Source organism: Lepisma saccharinum, chromosome 16 (genome assembly GCF_977018435.1).
Source record: "Lepisma saccharinum chromosome 16, izLepSacc3.1, whole genome shotgun sequence".
In the NCBI taxonomy this organism is placed as follows: domain Eukaryota; kingdom Metazoa; phylum Arthropoda; class Insecta; order Zygentoma; family Lepismatidae; genus Lepisma; species Lepisma saccharinum.
The window spans coordinates 18425775-18453146 of record NC_139244.1 but is presented as its reverse complement, the minus strand read 5'-3'; the positions used below and the strand labels follow the sequence as shown (position 1 = coordinate 18453146).

General features: G+C 36.7%; 1 protein-coding gene across 2 annotated transcripts in view; it reads left to right on the top strand.

The window, feature by feature from the left end:
- The window catches only part of LOC146000304 (protein phosphatase 1 regulatory subunit 21), a 58623-nt gene that overhangs the window by 19722 nt on the left and 11529 nt on the right, over positions 1–27372 (top strand). The window contains exons 7-16 of one of the 2 annotated variants that reach the window (XM_083137806.1): positions 746–941; positions 4212–4399; positions 7574–7764; positions 9443–9579; positions 12179–12271; positions 14607–14734; positions 15852–16013; positions 21077–21271; positions 22317–22340; positions 25555–25737. In XM_083137806.1, coding sequence (XP_082993932.1) covers positions 746–941; positions 4212–4399; positions 7574–7764; positions 9443–9579; positions 12179–12271; positions 14607–14734; positions 15852–16013; positions 21077–21271; positions 22317–22340; positions 25555–25737 — 1497 coding nt within the window. The remainder of the gene's footprint in view (positions 1–745; positions 942–4211; positions 4400–7573; positions 7765–9442; positions 9580–12178; positions 12272–14606; positions 14735–15851; positions 16014–21076; positions 21272–22316; positions 22341–25554; positions 25738–27372) is intronic. The other variant, XM_083137807.1, reaches the window with a different exon arrangement.

The window sequence follows — 27372 nt, the reverse complement described above, 5'->3', positions numbered from 1 at the left end:
CCCCCGTATCCCCCAATATGTCTTCACAGTATGTAACTTATATATACACAGTATGTAACTTATATATACGAGGGACAGTCAATCGAAAACTTTAATTTGATTTTTGTTTTTTACCTAGTAGATTTCTGCATGTAAAGTTGCACAAGTTCACTGAATTTAGCATAGACCCATTGCTGATTCACATATATTTTAAAGTCTGAGTTAGTGCCTGTATATCTCAAGAAGCAGAATATTTGTAATCTATGTGCAGTCACTTATGAGCCACCGTGAAGGTCTTTCCACCCATCTATATGCAGACTGAGGTCATGGTCGAACTTTCTTCTCTATTTTTAACCTTTCTGGCATGGTAGGCATGTGTAGAAACATTGAATTTTCATTTGCTGTAGAATCTATATAAGTTTTAGGCTTCCAGAGGGCTAAAACCACTGCTCTTCACTGCTGCATGTGTATGCAGGAGACGCCATCTTAAAAATGAAAAAAATGGTGGTGTGAGGCTCACTTGATCAGTGTTGCAGCCTTGAGGTCATTTTATAAATAACAATCGATACCTCATGTAAATTTGAGCTGTTGACAGTCTGTCCTGTAATTTTTGACAGATTTTCAGGTTTACATTTTACCTTCCCTCATACAGACTACTCATGATTTCAGGGAATTATTCATTCTATGTAGAGTTGAAGACACTATACTTAAAATCAACGGAAATCTTTTTGTGCAATTTAATAATTAAAAGGAATTTTGTTTTCAGGCAGTGATCGAAAAGTTAGAGTCCGAAAAGGCGATGTGTGAAGTTCGGTTGGAATCAAGGGAGAGAGAGCTGCAGCAGTGTTCATCGAAATGTTCAGTCCTAGAGCTGCAACACAAGGAGATGGAGCAAGATTTGGGATCTAAACTTCAGAGCGCATCGAAAGTCATCAAGGAACACCTTCCCTTTGTGGATTCAAGTATGTACTTGTCTGACTTTTAGTGTAAGATTAGTGTAAGTGTTATCAGTGGAACTCTGATTTTATGTTCCTGGATCTTATATTTGCTGGCATTAGTCGTATTCTTCATGGTCCCATTAAAGCAAAATCTCTTAAATATTTCCTGCATTGTAAGGTTGTCACCTTGAACCAATGATAAATACGAGGGCAAATCGAAAAGTCTTTGTGCCTTTTTTTTCTAGCTTGTTATAATTGTTATTACAAAAGCGAGATATATATGAGGGAGGCAGTAAGCTTTTCTTGGAACAGCCCTATTGTAACTTCCGATTTCTTCCACGGCACAGCGCTGTTAGCAGTTGGCAAAGATGGCCAGAGTGCTCAGGAAGTCCACGCCATATGAGCAGCGAAGTGTTATTCATTTTTATGGTGCAAAGGACAAACAGCCACAGGGAAATGGAGACAAGTGTTTATCAGTGCGAAGTGTGCAGTGGTGGTGCAAGGAGTTCGAAAATGGATGGGAAAGTGTGGAGGACAATGAGCAATCGGGCTGACCTCTTTCCTCCCTGACACCAGACAACATTACCCGTGTTGATGAAATGGTGAAAGCTGATTGACGTGTTCATCTGAAGGACATTGCCATTGAACTTGGCATTTCCTATGGTAGTGTTTACAACATTGTTCACGATTCCTGGCAGGACAGAGTTTCACGAACGACACCGAAGTGCAGAACGTTGTTTGTCATTGGTTCCGTGATCAGCTGGCCACCTTTTATGCAACAGGCATTGCGAAACTTGTGGTACGGTGCGACAAGTGCCTCAACAGGTGTGGTGATTATGTATAGCAAAAGGTACGTACAAGAATGTGTATATCTTGTTTTTTTATGTTTTGTAATCTGGCAATAAATAGTTAGGTGCAAAGACTTTTCGATTTGCCCTCGTATAAAATCGATGTTCCATTGTATGTTAGAGTACAAAGAATCTGATTATCAAAAAGTCTGGCAAATGTGTAATCCTAGCTTTAAGAAACATTAAAGTTTGGGATGAGACAGATTAATTGGTACTTCATTGATATTGGCCAGTGTAGGCTTATTGTATCGGTAATTACTAGGGAAAGAATTTTAAGGTGCAAAATTATGGTCGCGAAAGCAAAAAAAAAGGTTCTGAAAATGTTTTCAAGAAGGTGCAAAAAAAAAAAGATGCTGAATAAATACCTTTATTCAGGTCTAAACCAGTTACATCAACATTCTTTATTCAACACTGTAGCAAATAACACAATTAGTAATAATTGCATAAAGTAACCAGTATTTATGCTTTCATGGGGCACAGTGTTTAGAAAGTAAATGTGCCATTTACTGGGTTTCAACGAACTTGATATTTTTGATTACGCTCAACATTTCTATGTTTTCAAAGGCAAGTTGCTGATGCTTTGAGCTCGGGAGATCCTTATATGTGGAGAAACTTGTGAACTATTGGGGCTACAATGATTATATTAATCCATTCTATAGGTCTCGTTCTGCTCTACAAAATGAGACTAAATGATTTTATATAGCTGCTCAAGAAGAGAGAAAATTATTTATTTTTCTGTCCAATTTTTTAACAAGAAATGAAAGAAAAGGAAGGAAAAAAGTGCTGAAGCATCAAAAAGGAGGTAAAAAGGGGATAAATGTGCTAATCTCATGAAAAGGTTCAAAAAAATGCAACAAAGTGTGTTTATTTTACTTGATTTCATGCCCTAAAATACATATACCAAACGATCAGTATGAAAACAGCTATATTTTTGAAAAGGTGCTGCACCTTAAAATCCGTTCTCTAGTAATCACCAGTCTGATATTCCTGTAAATAGCTTATAATTTAGTTTAGAAATCTGCCATTTTGGTATTACTCTTATAAGGCACACATGGCCGTTTGTCGACGTCGTAGTGTGTCGATGAAGCAAGTGCACAACAGTTTACCTAATTATTTTAAAAAGTGATTTGCTTACCAGATTTATAAAAGGAGGTGTTCAAACTAGTCGCCTTCGATGCCCACACATTTTTGATACATCATTATTAAGACACCCACTAACGTAAGTTGTTGAGGGGGGGGACTAGAAACTTTCTTTTACAGAGGTCTTGAAAGTAGACAGCAGACTGTGAAGCGATAAGGGTCGTTGTTTTGTATTGTGTGGCCTGTTTATTCTGGTGACTGAAGTGATAGGGTGCTTGTTACGTATTTTTTTTCTTTTCTTTTGGGTGTATTCAACTGTAAAGTAGGAAATGTTTTCTACTGCACAGTGTGTATTTATTTATGATTCATGTGTGTTAACTCAATCAGCATGTGAAGTTCAAAGGCTATTTGAAAGAAGATTTCCGGGTGTAAAAGTTCCATGTCGTAAATAAATCACTATTTAAACTAGTTACGGAAACTTGCATGCTTGATTCACAAACAGAGTGCCGACTTACGGCCGCAAGCACCTAGTTTGCTGAAAGTGCAAAACACTAACATGGCGGTGTTCACTTCAATGGATCGCTCTGTATAATTCATATACCATGGTTTTAGAAAGTATATGTCTAAATACTCAGGTTTTTTTTTCAGGCAAAACTTTAAAACGACTTCATATTTTAACATGCTTTCCATAATTTCCATCCCTAAAATGTTTTTGATTCATTTCTTGCAAGTGAGAAAGAGTTCTTAAACATTTATTTCAAAATGTAAAGTCTCTAGTTGTCAAATAAACTGACAAAAATAAGTTTTTTATAATGCATAACATATACGTATGTCGGCTAAAATTTTATATACACCAGAGGGTGAATAATGAAGGATGTCACTATGAAGTTGACTTAACGGTAGGTTCTTCTTTCATCAGGTTGAAGGAAATAATTAAATGATATATGCATAAGATTTAATGAATATAAAAATTTCTTATGTTACTTCAGAAAATATACCAATATTGATTTCAGTGATGCCCCATTTCCATTCACACACAGCTTTTGTAGGAAGAAATGCACAGTGACTTTATCTTGTGCATTTGTCCGTCGGTCCAGCTATCCATCTGCAAATGATTGTAGAATTTGTTTCACTTTTTATTACTGTAATTTTTTACTTCAAGTTACGTACTTGAGTATGTAACAGACACAATGTGACTCGTTATGTGTCCTCCAATGAAAAACTGCTTGGCAGGCCTGTACCCTCGAAAAGTACTTGTGCTGTGGAGCTAAATTTTGGACTTTGAATTTCACTGATCGTGTGTGTTACCAGTTACCAGCTGTTGCTGTTTGTGCTGTACATTTAATGGTAATTTATTTTCTAATAGGTAAGAATGACCTCAATGAATTGAACGTGCCAACTCATGATCGTCATCATCAAGTGTGGTCATTGCATATGATAAATCAAACCGGGAGTCATGTTAATGATCTCACGAATGCACTCTCAGATTTCCATACGTATACAGAACAACGCTTGCATGCAGTGTCAGATATGCTAAGTTCTGTTAACACAAAGGTAAGTTATATTATTCAAGTAGCACTTTCACTTTTTTTTTAGTTGATAAAGAGCTTCCCGTGAGATATAGGCCAGGTGAATTCCAGATAGGCTTTCTTCACTTTTAAGAGCTATTATCAGTCTGATCCTCAGGGATTGAAACGAGCTTGGAAGCCTATCCAAATCCCATTTGGTCAATATCCTGAGAATATCTCTTCTGCTTTGCTGCCAGGAATACTTCAACATATATTTCAGTTGTTAATACACATTTGAGGGGTTCAGAGCACATGTGGCGTAACTCCATTGAAGACAGTTTTGAGAAAAAAGCACATTTACATAGCTTAGTACTATGTTTAGCTGTTGGAGCACAGACATAGTGTACAAACATCTATCAGCAAGAATTTGAAAATTAGGAGATACTTACTACTAGCACTGAACTGTTGATACTTCACAGTTTTAAGTCATACATGTAACTCAATTTTCATGAAAAGTACTCTGAACCCCTCATTTGTTGATTTGCATTAATTTCACCAATACATATACCGGTAGTTGTGAATAAAAGTCAGTAAAAAAGATACTTTTCTTTATTACAATTGTACACGGAACATCACACATCAAACTTTTCATTCATATCTCTAGGGGTGCAAGGACTTGCAGACACGAGGTTCTGGCACCTGACTCCACAGCCAGGATAATCCTTGGTGATATGTGTGTTGAGATTGCCCATTATCAATCTCACCTTATCACTATTCAACCCCATCATTGCAATTAGCCAAAAGTGGTAGAAAAGCAACATAAAATAGAGTCATTAAAATCGAACCATTCATATCTCTAGGTACAATTGAGATATGAAAAACAATGGGTAATTAAAATAACAGTTTTTATGGAAAATCTTATCCAAGATAGATTTTTGTTAATTCAACATAAAACTATTAGATCTTGTAGTTGTGAAGTCATCTTGTTAACACATTTGTCTCTTGTATTCACTAGATGTTACTGTCATTGATATAGTTTTTTAATGTACTGGTAATATTCGTATAAAATAAAGATTTCTAAATTCATTTTTCTAGATCACACGTTCATCTCTTCAAATGAATTATTCGCCATCTTGGACATGATCCATTGCAAGCTGTAGTTTTACTTACTAGCATCTTCATGCAGGTGTTCTATGTCTGAAAATACAAACAAGGAGTTTGGTAAACACTCTTGTTTGTAGCTTGTATGATATGCTGTCTATGATTATAAATAAAAACCTGTTGGTAATGATAGTGCTGAACTATTCAATCTAACATTTCAAAATAATTTTGTTTCAAATGATGTTTTAGATCATCCGCCTATCAAATCTATCTGCTCTCACTCTCTTTCTAACGTCTTTACAGAACCAGGTGCACTTCCTTACATCCTTTTCTTCTCACCAAGCATCTGGACCAGACAATATTCCTACTATTTTCGCTCAAAAAACAGCTCACTCACTAGCTACTCCTCTTGCAATGTTATACAATAGGTGCTTCTCTGAAGGCTGCTTTCCCACTCAATGGAAGAAAGCAAATATCATTCCTATTTTTAAATCTGGAAATGCTAACGATACTACATGTTATAGGCCCATTTCTCTCCTTTCCACACGTGCTATTGTCTGTGAAAAAATTCTAAAAAAATAGACTTCTGAAATTCACATCCCCTTACATTAACCCAGCACAACACGGCTTTCTTCCAAATTCTTCATGTCTTACCAATCTGTCTTCTATGCAATCTTGTGCCATAAATACAATTACTTATCGTAATCAGTTACATGTTGTTTACTTTGATCTGTTCAAAGCTTTTGATTCAGTGGATCACCATTATTTACTGCATAAATTATCTAACAGATGTAACATCACTGGAAACACATTAAAATTAGTGAAAGACTATCTAAGAAATAGACAACAACGCGTTATACTTCCTGGAACTCATTCTAACTGGCTTCCTGTTATATCTGGTGTGCCTCAAGGAAGCGTTCGTGGCCCTCTGTTATTTGTATTATATCTGGATGATCTCGCAGACCTCTTTAATTCCCCATCTCAAGCACAATTCTAATGTTTGCCGATGATTGCAAGATTATGAGAGAAATAAAACAGCCATCAGATATGCAAATTCTCCAAAATGACATTAACAGATTCTCTGAATGGTGTAAGTGATGGAAACAAACCCTTCTAAATGCTCTTACATAACAATTTCATTGAAACAAAACATTCTTGAAGGCAATTATGCACTCACCGACCTCTCTCTAGCAAAAGAAGCACAACACCGAGATCTAGGTATCCTCATAAATTCAAAACTAAATTTTGATAATCACATATCAACAATCACAAAAAAGGCAATGTGTATGCTAGGCTTACTTTACAGATTCACCGAAATCAATAACCCGAAAGCACTTTCCATTTACTTCAAGATATTTGTGTCCCCCATTCTAGAATATTGTTCACCAATCTGGAACATGGCTGCCCCTTCTCACACCTCCAAGATCGACAGTGTTCTCAGCTTTTTCCTCTCCATCATTCGATATAGAGTGCCTGCCCTGAGACACCTACCTAAGAGAGATCTGCTTGTAAATCTGCATATTAATACTTCAGAAACTCGTAGATATATTGCAGATATGAAATTGCTATATAAGATTATAAATGGAAACTTAAGATGCAGCATTCAACTCCACGAACTCTCACTCAGAGTGCCTAGACATAAAAAAAACGTGGAGCAAGGAAACTTTCTGCACTACAACTCTTTGGCTCTCACTCATGCAATGTTCACTATTCCATATGCTACCAAATCAGTTCAATATAATCTCAAACCAAATAGATATATTCACTTCATATTAATTTTTTATCACCAACAGAAAAAATTGTACATAAGTAATGCTTTTGTGAAACTGATCTATTTACCTTGGTACTTTTTGGCTTGTTTTATTTTTGTTTATTTTATGTTATCCTTTCTTTTGTTTTTAATCTTAGTCTATTGTTATACTTTTGTTTCTTTCTGGTTTAAAATGGCTTCTGATGTACTGGAAATTTCAATAAATAAATAAATATCTTGCGTCAAAATATAAAAAATACAGTTTACAAAGAAGAAATTTGAAAAGTTTTATAAATATGTCTTATAAAACATTGTCTAAAAATATTGGCTACAGATTCCCTAGCTACATTCTAATTCAATTCTGCTTAGTTTTCAGTGTACCTCAAAGAAAATGCCAAATATTTACGTGCTCTGGAACAAGGCTACAAGGATTTTCAGTCTAATGTGGAAAACGATGTGATAATTACGCTTGAGACTGTGCCTTCCCTCCAGCTTCTCAGTGACAAATTGAATGCTTACGTCATTTACCTTCAGAATCTCCTGCCTTACCATTTGCTCAGGTGAGTATTCTTCAAAGTTTTTTTAGTTGTAAAACTAGGCTAACATGTATATACCAAAAGGAAACACCTTACTAGTGGTTCGGTAGATTAATAATTTTTCTTTACTTGCAAATTCAGTATGAATTGGTTAATGCCTATTTAGCAGAGATGGACTGATATGGAATTTTTACTGATGTTGATAGTTATGATATAAAATTTACAGGTACTGAAATCTACCAAACCAATATTGAGCATTGCAGTGTTAACGTGTGTGACATTTATACATGAAGTGTGTAGGCTCTAGATGCGCGATTGGATTAAAATATTAATGAAGAACTGATTTCATAGAATTATCAAATACTTTGTGATGTCTGCTAACAAGTGACAGAAACTTGTGTGTGATGACATAACCTGAAAAACATTAACGAAAATGTGTTACATGTGTAACCCTTTAAAAATTTTGCAAATTTTGACTTCATTTTTCTGTGAAGCATATAGGCTACAGATGCTAATAATTTTTGTGAGTGCAATGTGCAAATTACTGTACATGCATTCACAAACATTTAAACCTTAATGCAATTAAAAACAATGAAAATTTGCAGATTGGTTCATTTTGTTATGGCGTGATACGACACTGAGTAGGACCACTTTCTGTGGAATGCCCCGTATGAAATTACAGATATTCTGTGAGGAACCCAAGTGCAGTGACCTGGCAGGCCTCTCCGATGGCATAGTGGTAATGTTGTTGCCTTGTAATCAGGGAGTCCCAGGTTTGATACCTGGTGGATACACATTGCACAGTAGTTCAGACCACAGTCCCAATTAGCCTAACTATACATAAAATGGACTTAAAAATATTCCAATACACTATCCTGGAAATCCTGTAAAAATCAAGAAAATCAACTTAAGAGTGAGAAGGTCATGGAGAAAGTCAGGAAATGTAAAAAAAAAATATTTAAAAACCTTGAAAAGTCAGGGAAATTATTTTTATTTTTTATTCCATTTTATTTTTCTCGGCAGGATGAGATATCTGAAAAAACATATATTACTTTTTTCTCCAACCAACTTCGTGATTGGCCAGCCCCCGTGGCGGAGTGGTTAAGTTAGCATATCGTACTTCAACACCAGGGTCTCGGGTTCAAATTCCAGCTTGGGCATGGATGTTTGTGAGTGTCCATTCATCAATTTCATCATATCATCCCTCTTCCCCATCTTCGTAAATTAGCCAAAAGTGACACAAGAAGCAAGGTAAAATATAGCATATCAGTCAACTTCTTGATTGGAGATAGAGTGAAAGAGGCCAATCTGATGTTGATTTTGTCTGTAGTTCAAATCTATGCTACTAAAAATACATCCTAAATGTATTGCTTTCTCTCACCAACTGGATAGTTCCAGAACAGGTGCTCTTATCTCACGTCATTCAAGGTTACATGTCTCTGTAACAACATCTGACGGATGCTAGTACATGCAAATTTGATCAGAATGAAACAAGTCCTGTTTTTTTAATACATCCTCATATATGCAAGAGTAATTCACTCATTTCATGATTTTTATCTAAATATATTTTACCCTTTATCTCCCGTCAAATGTATGTGATGAACTGCACTTAAGGATAAATGTAGTGACCCGCATTCATACTGTTAATAATTTTTTTGTGTACATGTAGATTATATTATTTTTTTTATATTTCTCTGCACAGCATAGAAGAAGAATGTAGTTTATCAACATGTAGTGAAACACTGGAGGCCAAAAATATGGAAATTCATGGGAAGCTTGCTTCACTGACAAACATTTTTATAAAACTTAATACATATGTCACATTATTAGCTGTACAAAGTAAGTAATTTTTATGTGGAGTGTCAGTCCTTAAATGCCACGAATTGGAATTTTGTCTTCAGTGGTTGCTTCTTATATAGAATAAATTTGAAAATCATTAATTGAAATTTAAGTTAATAGCATAAAAGTGCATATTTTTAAGTGATTCTTGTTCTTTTTACTTTTTAAATTAAATTTCTCAAAATACATTATAATAAACACTTGAGCTCAAAGTAATATTTATCTCACTTAATATTTTGACATGATAGTACATTGTAAATGTTTTATGAGTGCTGAACCAGTGCTGATACCAGTGGTGCCAACTTTTGGAAAAGATTGGGTAGGCTGGACTCAAAGATTTTTTGTATACATTTATACAACACATGTCAAAGCTCTTGTTTTCCCTTACTTTCACAATAACGACATGACCATGGACAGTGTAAATAATATAGAACACTGACAAGTATCAAATTTCAAATTATTATAAGCAGTAATTTACTTTACTTTAAGTGCATAATTAAGAAACTGCTTGTTTTGTTAAACTTGGAGGACTTTATTTCAAGAATATAACAACATGAGGCAAATTTGGGTGGGATTGAGTAAATAAGTTGGCACCACTTGCTGATACTGATTCCTTCCAATGCCAATGCTTCAATATTGTTACAATTACAGGTTGGTTGATTAATTCGTTGATTAATGCTAATATTTAAGCATTCCATTGCAGTAATGCATCAATTTACTAAGAGTTCTGTATTAAGATACAACCTTGGTGACAATGAAGTTCGACCAGAAAGGAATACGTGATTAAATGCACAGAGGCATAGGCGGTGGAATGGGTGACCCGCAGAAGTGACGCATGTGTGTAAGAGGAGGCGTGTGAGCAGGTAAGAATCGTGATCCCAGCATGTTGCACCCAAGGTCACGTAAAGAACGAAAACGGGGAACTATACGCGTGACATTGAACTTCGACCAGGCACCAGACCCATACGGAAAATTCCAGATAGTGTCGCATTCGACGGAAGCATGACGTCACGGACACGATAAGGGAGACCGCTGTATATAAGCACGTGCTTTGCACCGAGGAACCGCAGTGCATCATCACCATGGCCAGGGGCAAACCTATTGACAACACCGTGAGGTGAAGAGTGGTGGAGTTGCAACGGGATGGACTCAGTGAACGGGAAATAGGGCGCCAACTGAACTTACCCAAGTCAACCATCCACTGCATCATCAAACACCACCAAAATACGGGTACTACAGAGCCAGGTAAGGCCCCCGGTCGAAAACGCCTGCTGAGCGTGCGTGACCTACGGATATTTAGGCGCTATATCCAGACCAACAATCATGTTTCTGTGGCCAAATTATGACTGTGGACTCGAGAACGCTTTCACATTGAAGTGTCAACCAGAACCATTCGCCGTTACCTACAGCGATGCGGTTACCAAGTGTACAAGGCGAAACGTAAACCTTCCTTTCCATGTTGAACAAAGGCAATCGACTACGGTGGGCACGAATGTACCGGGGATGGACATTTCGGCAGTGGAACAGGGTTTTGTGAACGGACGAATGCATTGTCAATGTTGTGTACGGGAAAATACGGAAAACAGTCATTTGTCGGAAGGAGGAACAGAATGAAGCAAAATGTTATGCACGTCGGGTACAGAAACCTGCGTCAGTGATGGTATGGGGATGCATGACGGCATCTGGGGTTGGCCCACTACATGTCTGTGAGGGCATTGTGAATGCACACGCCTATACACGCATACTGGAGCGGCATCTTCCCACAGTGCGAAGGCACCTGTTCCACAGGCGGCACTCATCTTTCAACACGACAATGCCAGGCCTCATACAGCACGGCTGACAAGAGAATGGTTGACTCGCCATCACGTGTGAACTCTGCCATGGCCACCATCGAGTCCCGACCTCTCGTCCATTGAGAATGTGTGGCGTGTTCTTAAGCGACGTGTGCAACAGAGGGGACCCACGACAGTGGCTGCTCTTATCGCCTGCCTGCAGGAGGAATGCCACCGCATCGATGTGGAATACCTTGAACGACTCGTCCGCAGCATGCCCCGATGAATTGCCACAGTTATTCGCCGACGGGGTGGCGTCACACCATGGTAAAGAGGATCCCCTCTAACAGTGGTCGAACTTCAATGTCACGTGTAGATAGACGAAAATGTTTTATTTTGTGTGGACACCATACATTGCTGCGTTGCAGCGGAAATTTATGTTTTCCTTTGTTCCATGTAGCCTGCTGAATGAAATATGTTCAGCATATGCATGTGTTCTCCTTCTTTCACAACGCACTCCTATATTTGTGACTGGTCGAACTTCATTGTCACTAAGGTTGTATTTAAAAAATCACATTAATAATAATAATAAAATAATAATAGATAGATAATTAGACTTCACGAAAGTGTCACAGCATTTTTGTAGACCCTGCGAAATACATAATCTTCAGAGAAGCATCTCCTCGTATCTAAGAATGAATTCCAACCAATACTTTCTCCTTTAATACATTGGCATTGGTGTCCCCTCAGTCCTGATTTTTAGTCTGTTTCCTTCTTATTCTTCAGCTGTTCATTCCATTTTCTATTTTCTTTTTTTTAAATAATAGGTAAAAGAGCCTGCCAGCATTCTCATTCTTGCCAGAAAAGGTTCCTAGAGGAAGTAGCAAAATCGTTGTGTGACCTTCACGAATGTGTTAAAGGTAAGTGTGCAAATACAGTGGAGGCTAGTTTGTATGTTTCGGAGCACATGTACAGTCATGCTCATGAAAAACAAAATACTTTCCCCATAGACCCTTAATACCACTAGTCGTAGGGGGGAAGTATTTCTTTCCACGACTGTACATGTGAGGATTTCGTTGCATGTCGCTATATTAGGAAGATTAAATGTGGTTTGTTTTGTAGTAGAATGTACACCCAACAGCAAAAGAAATAGTATGCAAATTGCCCATCATCATTTTCATTCAGTCTCTTTTCCACAATGTGCTGATAAAATGAATTGAAATAAAAACGTCACCATGCAGAGGACAAAATCCAATTTGAATCGACCCATTTCTTAAAACAGCACTAGCCTACTATTTGCCGTTGGCTGTACAACCAGGGTTGAAAGGTACACTCATGAACATTAGTGGATTGGAATGACCCATTGAAAGTCTTTGAAACCTCGAATTTCAATGGACTCCATACAACCAGGAAGTGTCAGTGACCGTAAAGGATGTTGTGACATAACTAAAGTTAAGGACAGAAACTTGATTTCAACATTTTTATGTAGGCGTGAGATTGAGGTGAAGTAAGGAACAAGGAGATTAAATAGAATGTAGATAGTGGTGATGCTGCAGGATCAGGCACAGATGGTTTAGACACATGAGAAGGTTGGGACCAGAAAGACTGCCTGTGGGATAGAGGCCATAAGGAAGAGCAGGTGGTGAAGCGTAAGGAAAATTTCCAGGGTAGCTACTCACCATGAATTTTGCGTGAATTTTTCTCCGTAGACTTGAAAAATTAAAACTTTTATTAATCCAAATTCCATTGAATTTATACATATTTACTCCATATAAATGCTCTGAGGCAAGTTTCTCACAGTTTAGCTTTTATTTTTATCGAAGAAGGAAAATAAAGCTGCATGGAAAATAACACAATATTATCTTCATCTGTTTACTCTTTTCTTGTATGTACGCATTGCTTGCATTATAGAATTATTTTCCTGTAGTTTACATAATTTTAAAAAAAATCTGAAATAAAAATAAAACAGACTGCTTTTTTCACAGTTAAGTTGCTATATTACAACAATGTAACATTGACAACATCCATTATATAAGGGATTCTTTTTGTTTAAAAAATTACTAACCATTGTTATAACTGTATCTTTAGTCAAAATGAAAATAAATGTCTGATGACAGGAGCGTGTGTTCTCCTGAAATGTCACAAAGGAAAACTGTTTTCTTATGCTTGTAATAACCGTAAACTACAGGAAAATAATTCTGTTTACTCTGTTAGTGTCTTTTGCAGAACAATCTGACAGACGGAATATTATTGCAAGATAAGATATCTTGAAGTTGTTTAGTTAAATTTAAGTTTGAAATTCTTGTACAATTAACAATTTTTCATAGATTAGTATATTCCTTAACATTTGTGACTTGTGTTTCAAAACGTATTTAGTGTCTGAGAATGTGTAATAGCAAATGTAATCTCTGAACCTTAAAATTAATATTTTTAATTTATCTATAGCCTACCGTTAATTGAATTCAGTTAGATTTCTTGGATACATTGGAATCATACAGACCTTTCATCTTAATATATTTGTGTGTGTGTGTGTTGAGAGGCAGTAATACATAAGGTTGAAATAGAGAAAACATCTGCTTGTAGCTTGAATTTTTGGAAAGTTTGCCTTGCAAATGGGGAATTATACACTAGACTCTCGCTAATCCGGCCATTCCTTGCACATATGGGTGCCGGATTCGCGGAAGTGTCAGATTATTGAGAGGGTCGGAAATTATGTACTACTATGTAGTTTAAACACATAGCGACTATACAGGCTGTACTGTACGTGTTTCCCTTTAGAAGCCATAGTATGTACTGAACTTTACTGTAAGAAAGTCACAATTTCAAATACTGTACGTATGTATAGCATTGTTTAACATTTTTAGCTAACAACATTGTTGAACACGATAATTCATTGTTGTGCACGTCATTTCTGCTTGAGTGACTACAGGCTGGATGTGGGCCGGACTACTGAGAGGGCGGACTATTTAGGGCCGGATTAGCGAGAGTCTAGTGTACTTGAATTTTATCATAGTCCTAGAGTGGCCACCCAGATTTCACATTGGAGCAACATGTGACATATGTTTGTGAATGAACCAGTCAACATCAATGTTTTCACACTTTAGCAGCATCTGATAGGTTAAATCTCAAGTGACAGGATAATATGCACATATGAATGTTCAAAGATATGCTAAGATAAATTAGTTGTAAGAAATTGTATGGTTCTGGGTAATGACTTTATGTTGTATCTCATGAATGTTTCTTTCTGTGGTTTAGATCTGTCCAAAATCTACAGTGCAAAGCACAGCATAGAGCATGAACTGCCTATTGCCACAGAAAGACTGAAGTCAACAAATGAATGTTTGATGAATTCCCTCATTGCCATGGTCACCTCATCAGGGAAGGTAAAGTTCATTGAGTTTTGACTTCATTTTTCATTGCAACAAAAAGTCACATTTAACAAATAAAATATATAATTGCCAAGAATAGGTAATGCAGGCTTTCTAGATACCTGTACCACAAATTTCAGGTAGTCTAGTATCAGAACTATGAGATGTGTGTGCAACAAACTAAAATGTCTATTATTTGATAAAATATTAATATTGTTAATAACCAGTGTTTAGATAGTTACTTTTGAAAGTAACTGAGTTATAGTTACTTGGTTCAAGAAGAAATTGCTCATTGTAAAAATTAACTAAGTCTCTGGTGGGAATTTTCATGCAAACAGACGCAATCAGTAATCATTAAATTGTATAAACAAAGGTAGACTTACATGTGTTTTATTTGTGTTTCTGGTTCATATTATAAGTCTTCATATATTATTATCACAACAAATAAATAATTGAAGAATGAGTCAGCTCGAATGATCATTCAATTTACTCTCTGTATATGTGCATATACTGTAAACGCTTTCTGCCTCCCCGATGGTGCAGTGGTAGCGTTGTCACCTTGTAATCAAGGGGTCCCAAGTTCGATACCCAGTGGAGGCACATTAGTGGTTTGGATCCCACTTTAAACTGTAGGTCCAGTCCCGATTAGCCTTACTGTGTACAAAGTGGACTTAAAACACCAACTCAATCAATCAATCAATTGTAACACTTTCTCTTATAAATAATGACTTCTTTCAAGCTACACTACCACATTCCCATTGAATGCAACAATACACCCAAGACACTGCAATTGGGAATGATGAATTGTGATAAAGCATAGATATTCTAAATTTTGCATGAAACAAAGCCTTACTTCCTTTCATTTGTCTACTCTACAAAAATTCTTTCACCTTAGCATCCAGAAAGGAGACACAGTTAGAAACAGAGATGCCAAATTTATCTCTCCCCCACGTTACAAATTTTCAAGGTAACAATTCAAGTGTTGTAAAGTAACCGTTGATACCATTACTTCCGCTGCAAAAAGTAACTGTTACTTGTAAGTAAATTACAAGTAACTAGTTACTTCCAAACAATACATTGAACAACTTATTCAGACAGAACTTATGGTGACTTCTGTGACTTATCCTTTCAGCTTTCGAACCTTGTGTCAGATACCCAGATGGAGCTCCACAAGGAAAGCAAATCACGGCCACGATCCAGTTCCTCGTGGGGAGTTCCCCATGCTGCAAAGTCACACCCTGCGGTGTCCACTTTCAAGAAAAGAGCTGCTCAGTATATGAATTATTTGGATCAGGTAAGGACAAGGCCATAAGTTCAAACTAGTGTTTCAAGTGCTCATTTGCTGTGGTGTTTACTAAATATTTGGGAGGAACCAATGTGAAATTTTTGCCACTAACGATAAAGTGCTGATATAAAAGTGTACATGTTGCTTGAAGAACATGAGTGGTTCATAAACCCTAGCTTATCCAGGGGAAAAGGGTCGAGGCCAACCTCTTCTTGTCTTTGATTTTTCAACTGTGATTTTTTTTTAATTGAAAATAAATTTCATTCTTTCCTAGGGTGTTCTCAATGTTTCTGTTTAACTTTAGTTCATAAAATCATACAGGTAATGTACGTAGGAGGCAAAATTCACATGGTGAGCTTATCAGCCCCCACTTTTGAAAGGTGTGAGGTATGTTTTCCTGCCATGTTTTGTCACAAAATGAACTGTAAAATGTGAAATAAACTCTTAAACACGAAATTTACAGTTGCTGTGAAAATATGAGGAGCAAAAATGAACTTTTTTGTGCACAGGAATAAACTTAATACTCTGAATAGAAGACGTGAGGGAGTTCTAAAAAGATTTCCACGAAACTTACTTTTAAATGTTCTATAAATTATCAACCGCGTTTTTTATCCCCTCTATCGTGAATTAATACTCGGATAACTACATAAATGTGTTAGTAAAAAGGAAATGTTCATTTTTGTGTAATGTGTATAGTTTTCAAATAAAATTAAGGGGACTCCTTGATGGTATAGTGGTAACATTGTTGCCTTGTAATCAAGGAGTCCCAGGTTCGATACCCAGTGGAGGCATATTGCACATTGGTTCGGATCCCAATTTAAACTGTGTCACATCCTGGGGTGAGACAGAGGCACACAGGGGCATACCTGTGTGGTGGGGATCGTCAGCCGGTCACTCTACTCTACCTAGCTTATCCATATACGGAGTTCACGGGAAGAGTAGGAGACATACCTTTCTCTGATATGACTACGGACTAGCCTAGCCTAGTTAGTGCATAAAGTTATATAATTAGTGACTTCCTGATAACAACGTAAAAGGGGGGAAAGTGTAAGTGCGAGAGGTATTCCAAAAGAGATGGAAGTGTCTGTGTATGTGTGTGGGGGATACTTACATTAAATAGTATAATCCTATTCGTCTCTTTCTCCTGTGGCGGCAGGAGTGCCTTCATACGCACAACTGCTCCAGGTATTCTTAGGTCTTCGTCTTAAAGTAAACCTTTAGTCTATAACCTTAATAACCGTCCCTATGGACTCATATGATGTTGGAAATCATGGGGGGAGAACATATAAAGCAAAACCTTGGATTTTATAGTTTAATAAGCAACAAAACAAATAAAGAATAAAAATAAGATGTGATACAAGGATCATGACCTACAAGCTTCTAAGGCTTAGTAATGATTACAATATGACTACATTGACCCCTGGGGGTTTTTATGTTCATTACTAGAGCCTGGAAGTTCAGGCATTTATTTTCGTTAAAATAGGCAGGCAAAAAGGCATTTATAATGTGGAAAATAGGCACTAAAAGGCAAAAACAAAAATTGGTTTGTTACTTTCTAATACTCGAACATTACATGATATTTTTATGAATATGTGTACAAAATGTTAAATAGGCACTAAAAGGCAAAAACAAAAGTTGTTTTGTTACTTTCTAATACTCAAACATTACATGATATTTTTATGAATATGTGTACAAAATGTTACTTACAGTGTATGCTGGTTGCACATGACTACAAGATGCTTCTTTAAGTTATCAACAGTCATACTTAATCGCCTGTCAGAAAGAACGGTTTTTACAATGGAAAATTATCTTTCTACTTCAACTGAAGTAACTGGGGCGTACATAAATGAAGCTATTGTAGATGGACTCATTTCAAGATCACACTTTTCACCGTTAAGAACATCACGAATTTTTAACATTTTTTCAAAGTCCTCATTAGCTGCCACAACACGTTTGCACTTTTCATAAACAGCCAGTCCCTTTTCCCCCGGCACTTTTCCTAGCTGGTCAACTGTTTCCTGAAAGATCTGCAAGGATGTTGGAAGGGTTTCACCTGTTTTCTCTAGTTTCGTAATAGTCTCTGGCAACTTACCATAATGCACTGAAATGAATGCAAGATCACTGCTGAGATCTGAACAGCACAAAAGTTTTTTCACCTCGGAAATTGAAGCAGCATCCTCTTCTGATAATTGTCCCATCACAGCACGGATCGTTTCCAGGTTGTTTGCATAGTACACTGCAGCTGAAATCCAGGTCCCCCACTTCGTGATAATCGGCTGTGGAGGAAGAGGAAGCTCGGGTGCTACTTCCTTAAAAATCCGACATCTGGAAGGAGATTTCAGAAATATTTTCTTGGTGTTTGAAATTAACTTAGGGTACAACATTCTTATCTCTTCAGCGACTCTATGTATGCCGTGAACTAAACATGTGAGATGAATCATGTTGGGGAACAGCACTTTCAATGCCCGTGCGGCTTTCTTCATGTACGGAGCAGCATCTGTAATGAAAAGGAGGACATCATTGTGTTGTGTTCCTTCTGGCCAGATCAGAACAAGCGAATTTGTGAATAACTGAGCTATTGATGAGCCATTAGCCTTTTCCAGCTCTTCTTCAGTCAGAAGAAATGACAAGGATGAGGATGTTTCCATGGGTCCAATGATGACGTTGGCTAGGTATCTTCCTGTAGCATCTGTCGTCTCATCTATCGAAATCCAAATCTTTTTCCCACAAACCTCGTCACGAATCTTTTGCAGAGTCTGTTCATAGCAAGCATTTAAATATGTTTTCCTTAGAGTAGATTCTGACGGTACAACTTCCTTCGTGTATTTTTCCAGGAAATTCTTTAGTGTCTTGTTTTCCAGCTTCCAGAAAGGAATTCCCGCTACCATGAAAGCCTTGCATAGGTCAAAAGAAAATTGTGTTTGTCTATTGGATGAACAAACAGCTGTTGAAATGAAGGATAATTTCTTCTGTCCCGTCATTTTTAAAGCAGCATCTTTATGTTTAGCAGTGTTCAGATGTTGAGATACAAAGTATTTCTTTTCGTGATTAACTGCTTTGCCACATACTTTGCACAACAAAACTGATCCATTGGTAGTAAACGTATCTGCGCCAAATTCACGGACGTATCCTTGTAACTTACTGCTTAACGGCATGCTAAATTTTGGCATGATGCAACCTTTTGTGCGTTCGAATCTGGAATAAAGAATATTGCTTCGAATGCTTCGTTGATTCAACTTACTTCTTTCATTCTTTCTTTTTTACCGAAGCTCCAGTTTCTTTTGATGCCGACTGGGGAATCAATGACCGCGCGAACAACTTGTAGGAAATCGCCGCTCTTTGTTGCAAGCGCAGATATTATTTCTGATAGCACGCTACCGCCTTTGTTCGCATTAATTGTTACAATCCCAAAGTTCGCCGACTTTCGTCTAAGCTCACGTTTTTAAATCAACCTGAACCTGAAGTCAATGTTATTCCGCTACACAGACATTTCAATGAAAAAATGACACTCCTAATCGAGAATGAGCATTTATAATTTGAAATTTTTGTATCTAAAATAATTTCCAACAACGTTTCTTGGGAGAAAAATACACATTTTTTTTCAAAAAAGTGTCAAATTTCATTGAAAAAGGCAAAAAAAGGCATTATAATTAAAAATAGGCAGTGAGGTCCCAAATAGGCAAAATAGGCAAAATGAAAAGGCTTCTAAAACATTCGAAACAACATAAAAAACGTATATCCGGAAAAATTTTGTCAATACATGCAGTAGATAAAAAGAGGCATTTTGCCAAACTTCCGGGCTCTATTCATTACGTTTTAAGACACTATGCTAACGGATATGAATCCTTCACTTTCTACAGTGTGAACAATGATATAAGGGCAAGCGTACAAATATGGCCCTTCTGACATTAGTTCGTTTGATCCAAACATAGCTCTCCTAACAACGGAGGTGTATCATTATACCAATGAACCTACTTATTATAATCCTAGCTAATTCTGGGTGTGTATTTTAGTGTAATTGCTGGTGTTTGTAAATGTAGTAGTGTATGGGCAGAAAGTGTGCCATACTTGGAATATAGGGGAGTTTATCCCCGGGAGGAGTTAGTTAGTTACCACACTAAGTATTCATTAGATAGTTACAGAAGATTATTCTTACCTTCGTAAGAAGGGTCTGTTACCACCGAAGAATCTCAGCGATCGTCTCTGGTGAGGGTGTCGATGAGGGTAACAGACTGAAGTCAAAAGCGTTGAGCATGACGTTTTAAAGTCAGATTATCAGCAAGTGGGAGGTTCCTTACTCTGTGCAGTGCTCGCCCACGGGTCAAAAAGGAGGGGGGATAGTGGCGGAACGGAGGGCAAAACCACAAAAAGGAAAAAGGGGGATTTAAGCCATATGTGCGTTGGTGACGCCATATCCTATGCTTGGGAGCAAGGGTCCTGTTGTGCCCTATGTGCTTACGCCGGGGAGTTATCACTCTAGCAGGAAATCGGCGGAACCAAAAGGGTAGCTGTTCCGTCTGACTTATGTGTCTGGGGCGGTTAGTCATCAACTAAAACATGAAACAAAATCTACCTAGGGAGCGTACAGGGTGATCACTGCCAGAGAGGACTCTGTTTGCAATTTAGAATAAAAATATTAAAAAAAGAAATGTCCAAATTTCTGAGGTGACAACTTCTGGTTCGAATTCCAATTTAAACTGTGCATAAAGAGGACTTAAAACAATAATTCAAATTCAATTCAATATATTTTAGGATCATGTTCACCAATTTAACAACCAAATGCCAATTTTATATACAGCTTTTGATCTCGAAATGGGTCCAATTTTCATACCAAAGTCTTGATATTTTATTCACCATTAATATGTGACTATCAATACCACTAGAATCTGTTGATTCCGATAGATCAGCATTGGTATCAGTATCAGTTCAAACCTAGTCTTTTCGATTTCCATCTTCCCACTTCATGCAAGGTCTATCTTTCAAATCTGTTTGAGAGTAAATTTTATATCATAGTTGAGCAGTGCATTTTGACATTGGTCCATCCCTACTGTCTAGTTTGTATTGTTACGCAGGAGGAGTCGCCTACAGTTCCTTACAACGAAGCCTTGCGTGAACGCGAAGAAGTGCAAAGTGGGGCGGCAAGCAGAGACAGCCTCAGCCAGCAGTTGTCAACCACTCAGAAGAGGGCCACGTACCTTGAACAAGACAGAGAACACTGGAGACTGGAGTTCCAGCTGCTTCAGTTAAGACATTCCAAAGAACAACAAGTAAGCATTATTTTCATGTAGTTTATTGGGGGAACAAATTTGAAAAGGTAGATATAACTTTAACACATACTTATGTCATCTGCAAATCTAATTTGTTCTTATTCTGTTAATTGCGATGGGCACTGCTACCATCCACCTTGGATAGGCATCTGGTGTGCACCATTTTGGTTAGAGCTGCTTAAATAGCAGTACCATTTTTTCCAGTACCTAGTAGCATAAGGTGTATAAGATATGCAGAAGTCAACCTCATTTGCACGTAGTTTTCTTGGTATGTTGGTCAGTTAAGTAAGTAATTTTGACCATTTTACTACTTTTAACCCCTTTGTAATTGGGCAGTATACAGCTCTTAGTTCTGGGGTGTTGTGGTAATGGTGCCCAAATGTACTACAAATGCATTATTGCATGCATTTTTTGGATTTTGTGGTGACTGTAACTAAATAGTTGAGCCAGTCTAGCGGTAGAAATACCTGTTCCTTTGTCATATGAATCTACTAGAATCTCTCTTTCAAAAAATATAATCTGTTTAGTATAGTATTCCAATTTAATTACTCAAGACTTGTGCAATTGAAAAAAGCGTGACAATTATTTCACATATTTCATTGTTAGTATTGTTTTCTTGGTTGCTGAGCATATCAAGTGGCTGACACAGTTTAGTTTAGTGTGTTTCCTTTGTGCATGTCTGTTCATCAATTTCAAGTAATCATCATTCATTATCACAACACAACACAAAATAAGAAAATACAAAAGAGTATTTGAATTTATAAAACAAGTTCGGTTGAATTGTTAATTTATGTGGAAAATGTGTATGCTTGTTAAAGCAAATCATAATTTAAGAAAAAAAACATTTATTTAATGCAATCAAAATGAATATACAAGAATTTTAAAAAAATAATATATTAGATGAATCGGCCAGAACTGATTGTTTGAAACGCCTCATACATGTGTAAGAAATGATAATTGAAGTCCACAAGTTTGTTACTATTGGAAAACTGACCTGTATTCACAATATTTTGTTTGCTATTGTTGCTTCTTATGTTATTTCTAGAATACTGTGGACTCCTTCTTGCTGGTGAGTGAACTCTTGTTAATCGTGGGTGTTGTAATCTTATACGTCTGTTCATTGTAAACAAGTGTTCCTTCACTCCAGCTGTTCAGTTTGTCATATGATATGATATGATATGATATGATAATATCTTTACCTATTACCAACTTTCTGATAATCGTATTGTAGCTTGTTGTATCTGCTTTTCATTTGTATGTCCATGCTAAACCTTTAAAATTCGCATGAATTGTATTGTGTTGTTGTCAACTTCATTGGAAAGTACAGTGTTTAACAGTTTTCCTTGTATACCACCATTTCAGTGTCCGAGTACATTAAGTGCTTGACTTTCAAACTCGCCACTGAAGTTTCCATGTTCAAGTCCCATTCTGGCCATGGGTGTTCTTGTCCATCCATCAATTCCATATAGTCATTATTCACTCATCCTCATGTTCATGATTAGCCAAAAATGACAGAAGAGTGATGCTAAATTACAAATATATTGGAGTACAAATTGTGCATGTTCCGTGGCAATAGAAGGGCCAGTTATAAACTATGACACGATCCAAAAGAAAATTAATATGTAGCTGGAAACTGTCATACAGCATTTGGCATGATTTTTTAAAAATATATTGTTGAATGAACCACTTCCACTGTTTAAATTAGGGATGGGCCGATATGAAATTTTGGCCGATACCGATAACCGATATTCTACCGATCTGATATAAAATTAGAAATGGTCCTTGAAGAAACTGAAAGGTTCATTGATCTCCTTAATATATGTGTGCTTCAAGGTGACTGCAGTGCAAAAGAAGTTCCATATTTAGACATTTACTTTTTAAGAAAGTAGGGCACCGAGATTATCCATAAAAATTGCAACAAAATGGCAGAATTTTGCACTAAATTATAATATATTTATCGATATATCGGATCTGTAAAATAATTGGTAATTTTACCGATAAACCGATACACTAATATGCCTATATCGGCCGATACCGATAAATTACCGATTAATCGGTCCCATCTCTAGTTTAAATGAAACCCAATAAATTTCTAAGCATTTTTAGTTAAAAATTTTTGTTGCATGTATGTTAATGTGTATGTATATGCATCCACTATAATTGTTCCTCTTCCTCTAACCATGCTTTGGAATTTTATACTGAACAAGGACAGCATATTGGAACATTTTTTTTCATGAGTGAATTAAGCACTCTGTGTAATCTTGACTTGAATATATTTTTGTATGATTTTTCTGTAACCTATTATAGCCCATCACCAGAGTTGTTGAAATGTATGTGGAAGAGAACTCTTATCTTACAGTTCCCCCTACAGTTTCAGTTGGACATACCATACTTGTGAAATCTTGTCTTTCAGATGCTTATTGAGATAGTGTTTGATCCTTGACACATCTGGGGTACACACTGTAGCTTCACGAACTTTTTTTTTTGTCAGAAATTAATTGATGCACTGACACAAACTGTGTTGCTCTATGTTGACATTGAAGGGCCTAGGTTACTCTCTGAAACTTGTCTTCTGACAATGTGTCAGTAATGAAAATAGCTTCTGACTGTGGGACCATCACTACTAAAATCTGTGTCAGAAATTAACATAACTTCTGAATATGGGGCTGTCACTACTAAAATCTGTCAGAAATGAACCTAACTTCTGACTGTGGGGCCATTACTACTAAAATCTGTGTCAGCAATGAACCTAATTTCTGAGTGCAGCCATCACTACTAACATCTGTATCAGCAATGAACATAACTTCTGACTGTGTGGTCATCACTACTAAAATCTGTCTTCTGACTGTGGGGTCATCACTACTAAAATCTGTGTCAGCAATGAACATAACTTCTAAATGTGGGATCATCACTACTAAAATCAGATTCTGAGACAGAGAGTATATCTTCATTATCCTTGACAATCAATTTTCCAATGATTCTAGACAACAGATCAAGTGGCACCAAATACTTAACAGCAAGCACATCTGCACAGGGGTTGGCAGCACTAACCACCTACATCTGACAAGTTCATTTGTAAATGAGCCATGAGAAACCTTCACTTACCTTCACACGAGTTCACAAAATAGTGGATATACAGTGGAACCCCGATTTTACGTTCCTCGGTTTTACATTTTCCCGCATTATACATTCAATATTCACGGTCCCAATAGAGCAAAATGTATATAAAAGCACAATGCATTCTACAAAAACACATATACTACAAAAAAGGTGTTAACAACACATTTGAATAAAGCATAACAACAAACAGCGGCGGCAATTAGGGGGGGGGGGTTGCCCCCCACTTTTGCCTTCGCACTATGCTAAACCTTATCTACAAAGGGAAATATACTGTGTTTCCCCCCCCCCCCCCAGTTTTAGAACCCAATCGCAGCCACTGACCACAAAGGATACTCTCCTAAACATACACAAATAACAAGATTCACAAGTTCATCCCCTAAAAATGGACAGAAAGTGAAAAACTCCAACTAACACACTGTACACAACAATGCTTTACATTTGAAATAGTGGTCATTATCGCCAACCACCATTTCAAAATTGCAGTGCTACAAGAAGTTGATACGAAGTGAAGTGAATATATTTTTGTCCTGTTATATGATCTTTGAAGAGTGAACCAATGACATAGACGATTTTACATTATAAATGATGATGATGATGCATAATATTAAATGTCCACAACTTGCCAATATAATCACATTCATAATAATACTAAGTAAAACTATACTTTTTTTTATGGCTAAACTCTTAATCCTCCATGTTTTGACATAATTTCACATGTGTCATTTTCAAGTTTTGTAAAGAATTCAATACAATGCCAGGTATAACAAATAATCAGTAACAAATGAATAAACAATTAAATAGTAAGTTACATTTTCACATTGCCAATAACAATAAATTTTAAAAACTTTTGCATTGTTACATTTGAATTTACTTTACATTTAAATTACTGAAACCTAAAATCACATTCAATATCTTCAATTTCTTTTGTGGGATGAAACCTGCGAAAGGTCTATAAATATTAGCTCCAGTAATGTTTTATCATTAAACATTTACCACAGAATTATGAAGATGTAGTTTTAAATCGTTTTTTTTTTACATAAGACTCTTTAAGAAATATGTAAAATGTGTCACAATGTCAAGTTATAAAAAAATTTGTCACTACAAAGAAAAAGTATAGTTTTAAATCATGCATAATATTCTTATGGAAAATATATTCCTCGCAGCGTATCAAGGAGTTAGAAGAGCAGCTGCAAGCAACAAGCAGGTCAACTACTCCACTCAGCGAAGATTCCACTGATGTGAAGCATCTGAGAACGGCATCCATGGAATTCACTGAATCAGGCCATTCCACTGTGTCAAGTGTCTCTCCTGCCGAGCATCTAAGTTCTGCTACAATTGCAAATTTGGTTAGTATCTGTGCTTGTTGTTATTATTATTATTTTTGTTTATTTGTATGTTGCTTTTCTTTCTCTAGATTTACCCCTTACCTGTGTTCGGCGTAATATTACGCCCTTGGTCACTATAGCTTATTCTGTGTTGGGCGTAATATTACGCCCGCGAACATATCTTACTGAAGTAATAATGTGTTTTTTGTTGGTGAAAAATATGTTTTGCTATTGAAGAGACAACCACCATTTATTTAGTCACGATTTTCAGTGCCGACAAAGAAGAAGTAGTAGTTCAGAGGAAAGTAAACTATTGTTGTGTTATGCTGACAAAGTGTAAACGTGAGTTCGTTTGTGTGCCACGTTTAGTCAGTTGCTTCATGTACATTTTTTTTTTTTGCATTATTTGAACTATTGGTGATTATTTTTTGTTTTTGAGTTTGTAATAGTATTGTCAAACAGGATTGCGAAATATTTTTTCCCTCATCCCTCATACCTATTGAAGACTTGACGGATGCATTACGTACAGACCATAGTATTTTTCAAGGTAGATTATAATCGGGTACCTATATCCAGGGCTGATCCAGAGGGGCCCCAAAATTACCAAAAAGGGATTTTTCGAAGGGAAATTTCCTGAATTATCCCCGATTTCACTTTCCTCATACATGTTGTACACATGTGCGTGGTACCATTTGAAAGCCTGTTCTATTCTGAAGAGAAAGACGTATGAACCATGATACTCGGATGAATTGTGCTGAAGCAGTAGCTACTTAAAAATATTACGACGCAAACTCTGAAAAAAAATACACAGAATGGGAATCCATTTTGTCAGAAAATTTCACAGGGAAGGGGTTAATCATGAAGTTAAACACAAATGACTGACTGATGAGCAATAATATGAGACATATCCATCCATACCTTACCCAGGATGTGAACTAGTATCCCTGGTATCATAGCATGCTATGCTAACTACTCTGCCGAAGATTACAGCATTCTTGCTGTAAATGAAACATTGTTTGAGAGTTAACTTCATGAAAGTGAAATATTTTTGTTTAGTCCACTTACTTCATCTTGTTTACATGCCTTTAGGAGTTTGTATAGAGTGTTTCTTAAGTTGTACAACCCTAACTTTGATCACTTGAAAACTAGGAAACTGGGCTTCTGCGTTAAGATGTCTCATCTAAATATCTTTTAATACTTTTAGTTGCCCATTCGTTCCATACAAGAAATTGTATAGAGGTGCCTATTCGTTACATACAAGAAGTTGTATAATTAATAGATCAACTAGAAGTGATTTTTTTGGTCATAATGCCAATTTTGGGAAAGGATAGATTATAAGATATTATTGCATGATCAAAATTCATGGTTTTGGGAGTGACATCATGCTAATCTGTGGTTTGCAACCAATGGAGCCCATGTAAAGCTATTTTGTGGGTGAGTAAAAAAAATATCTTGTTAACAACACTAGCAGTCCATAATTTTGTTAGCAGACACAGAGAGGTGCTGACCATACAATCACATGGAAAATTATAAATCATAATTTTGTCCCCAAATTTTACTTTTCACTAAATTTTGTTGCACCTGGCAACACTACTTAAATTATGTTATGAGCAAGGCATTGCATGATACCGTTACAACTGGAAAGTAGCATTAGGA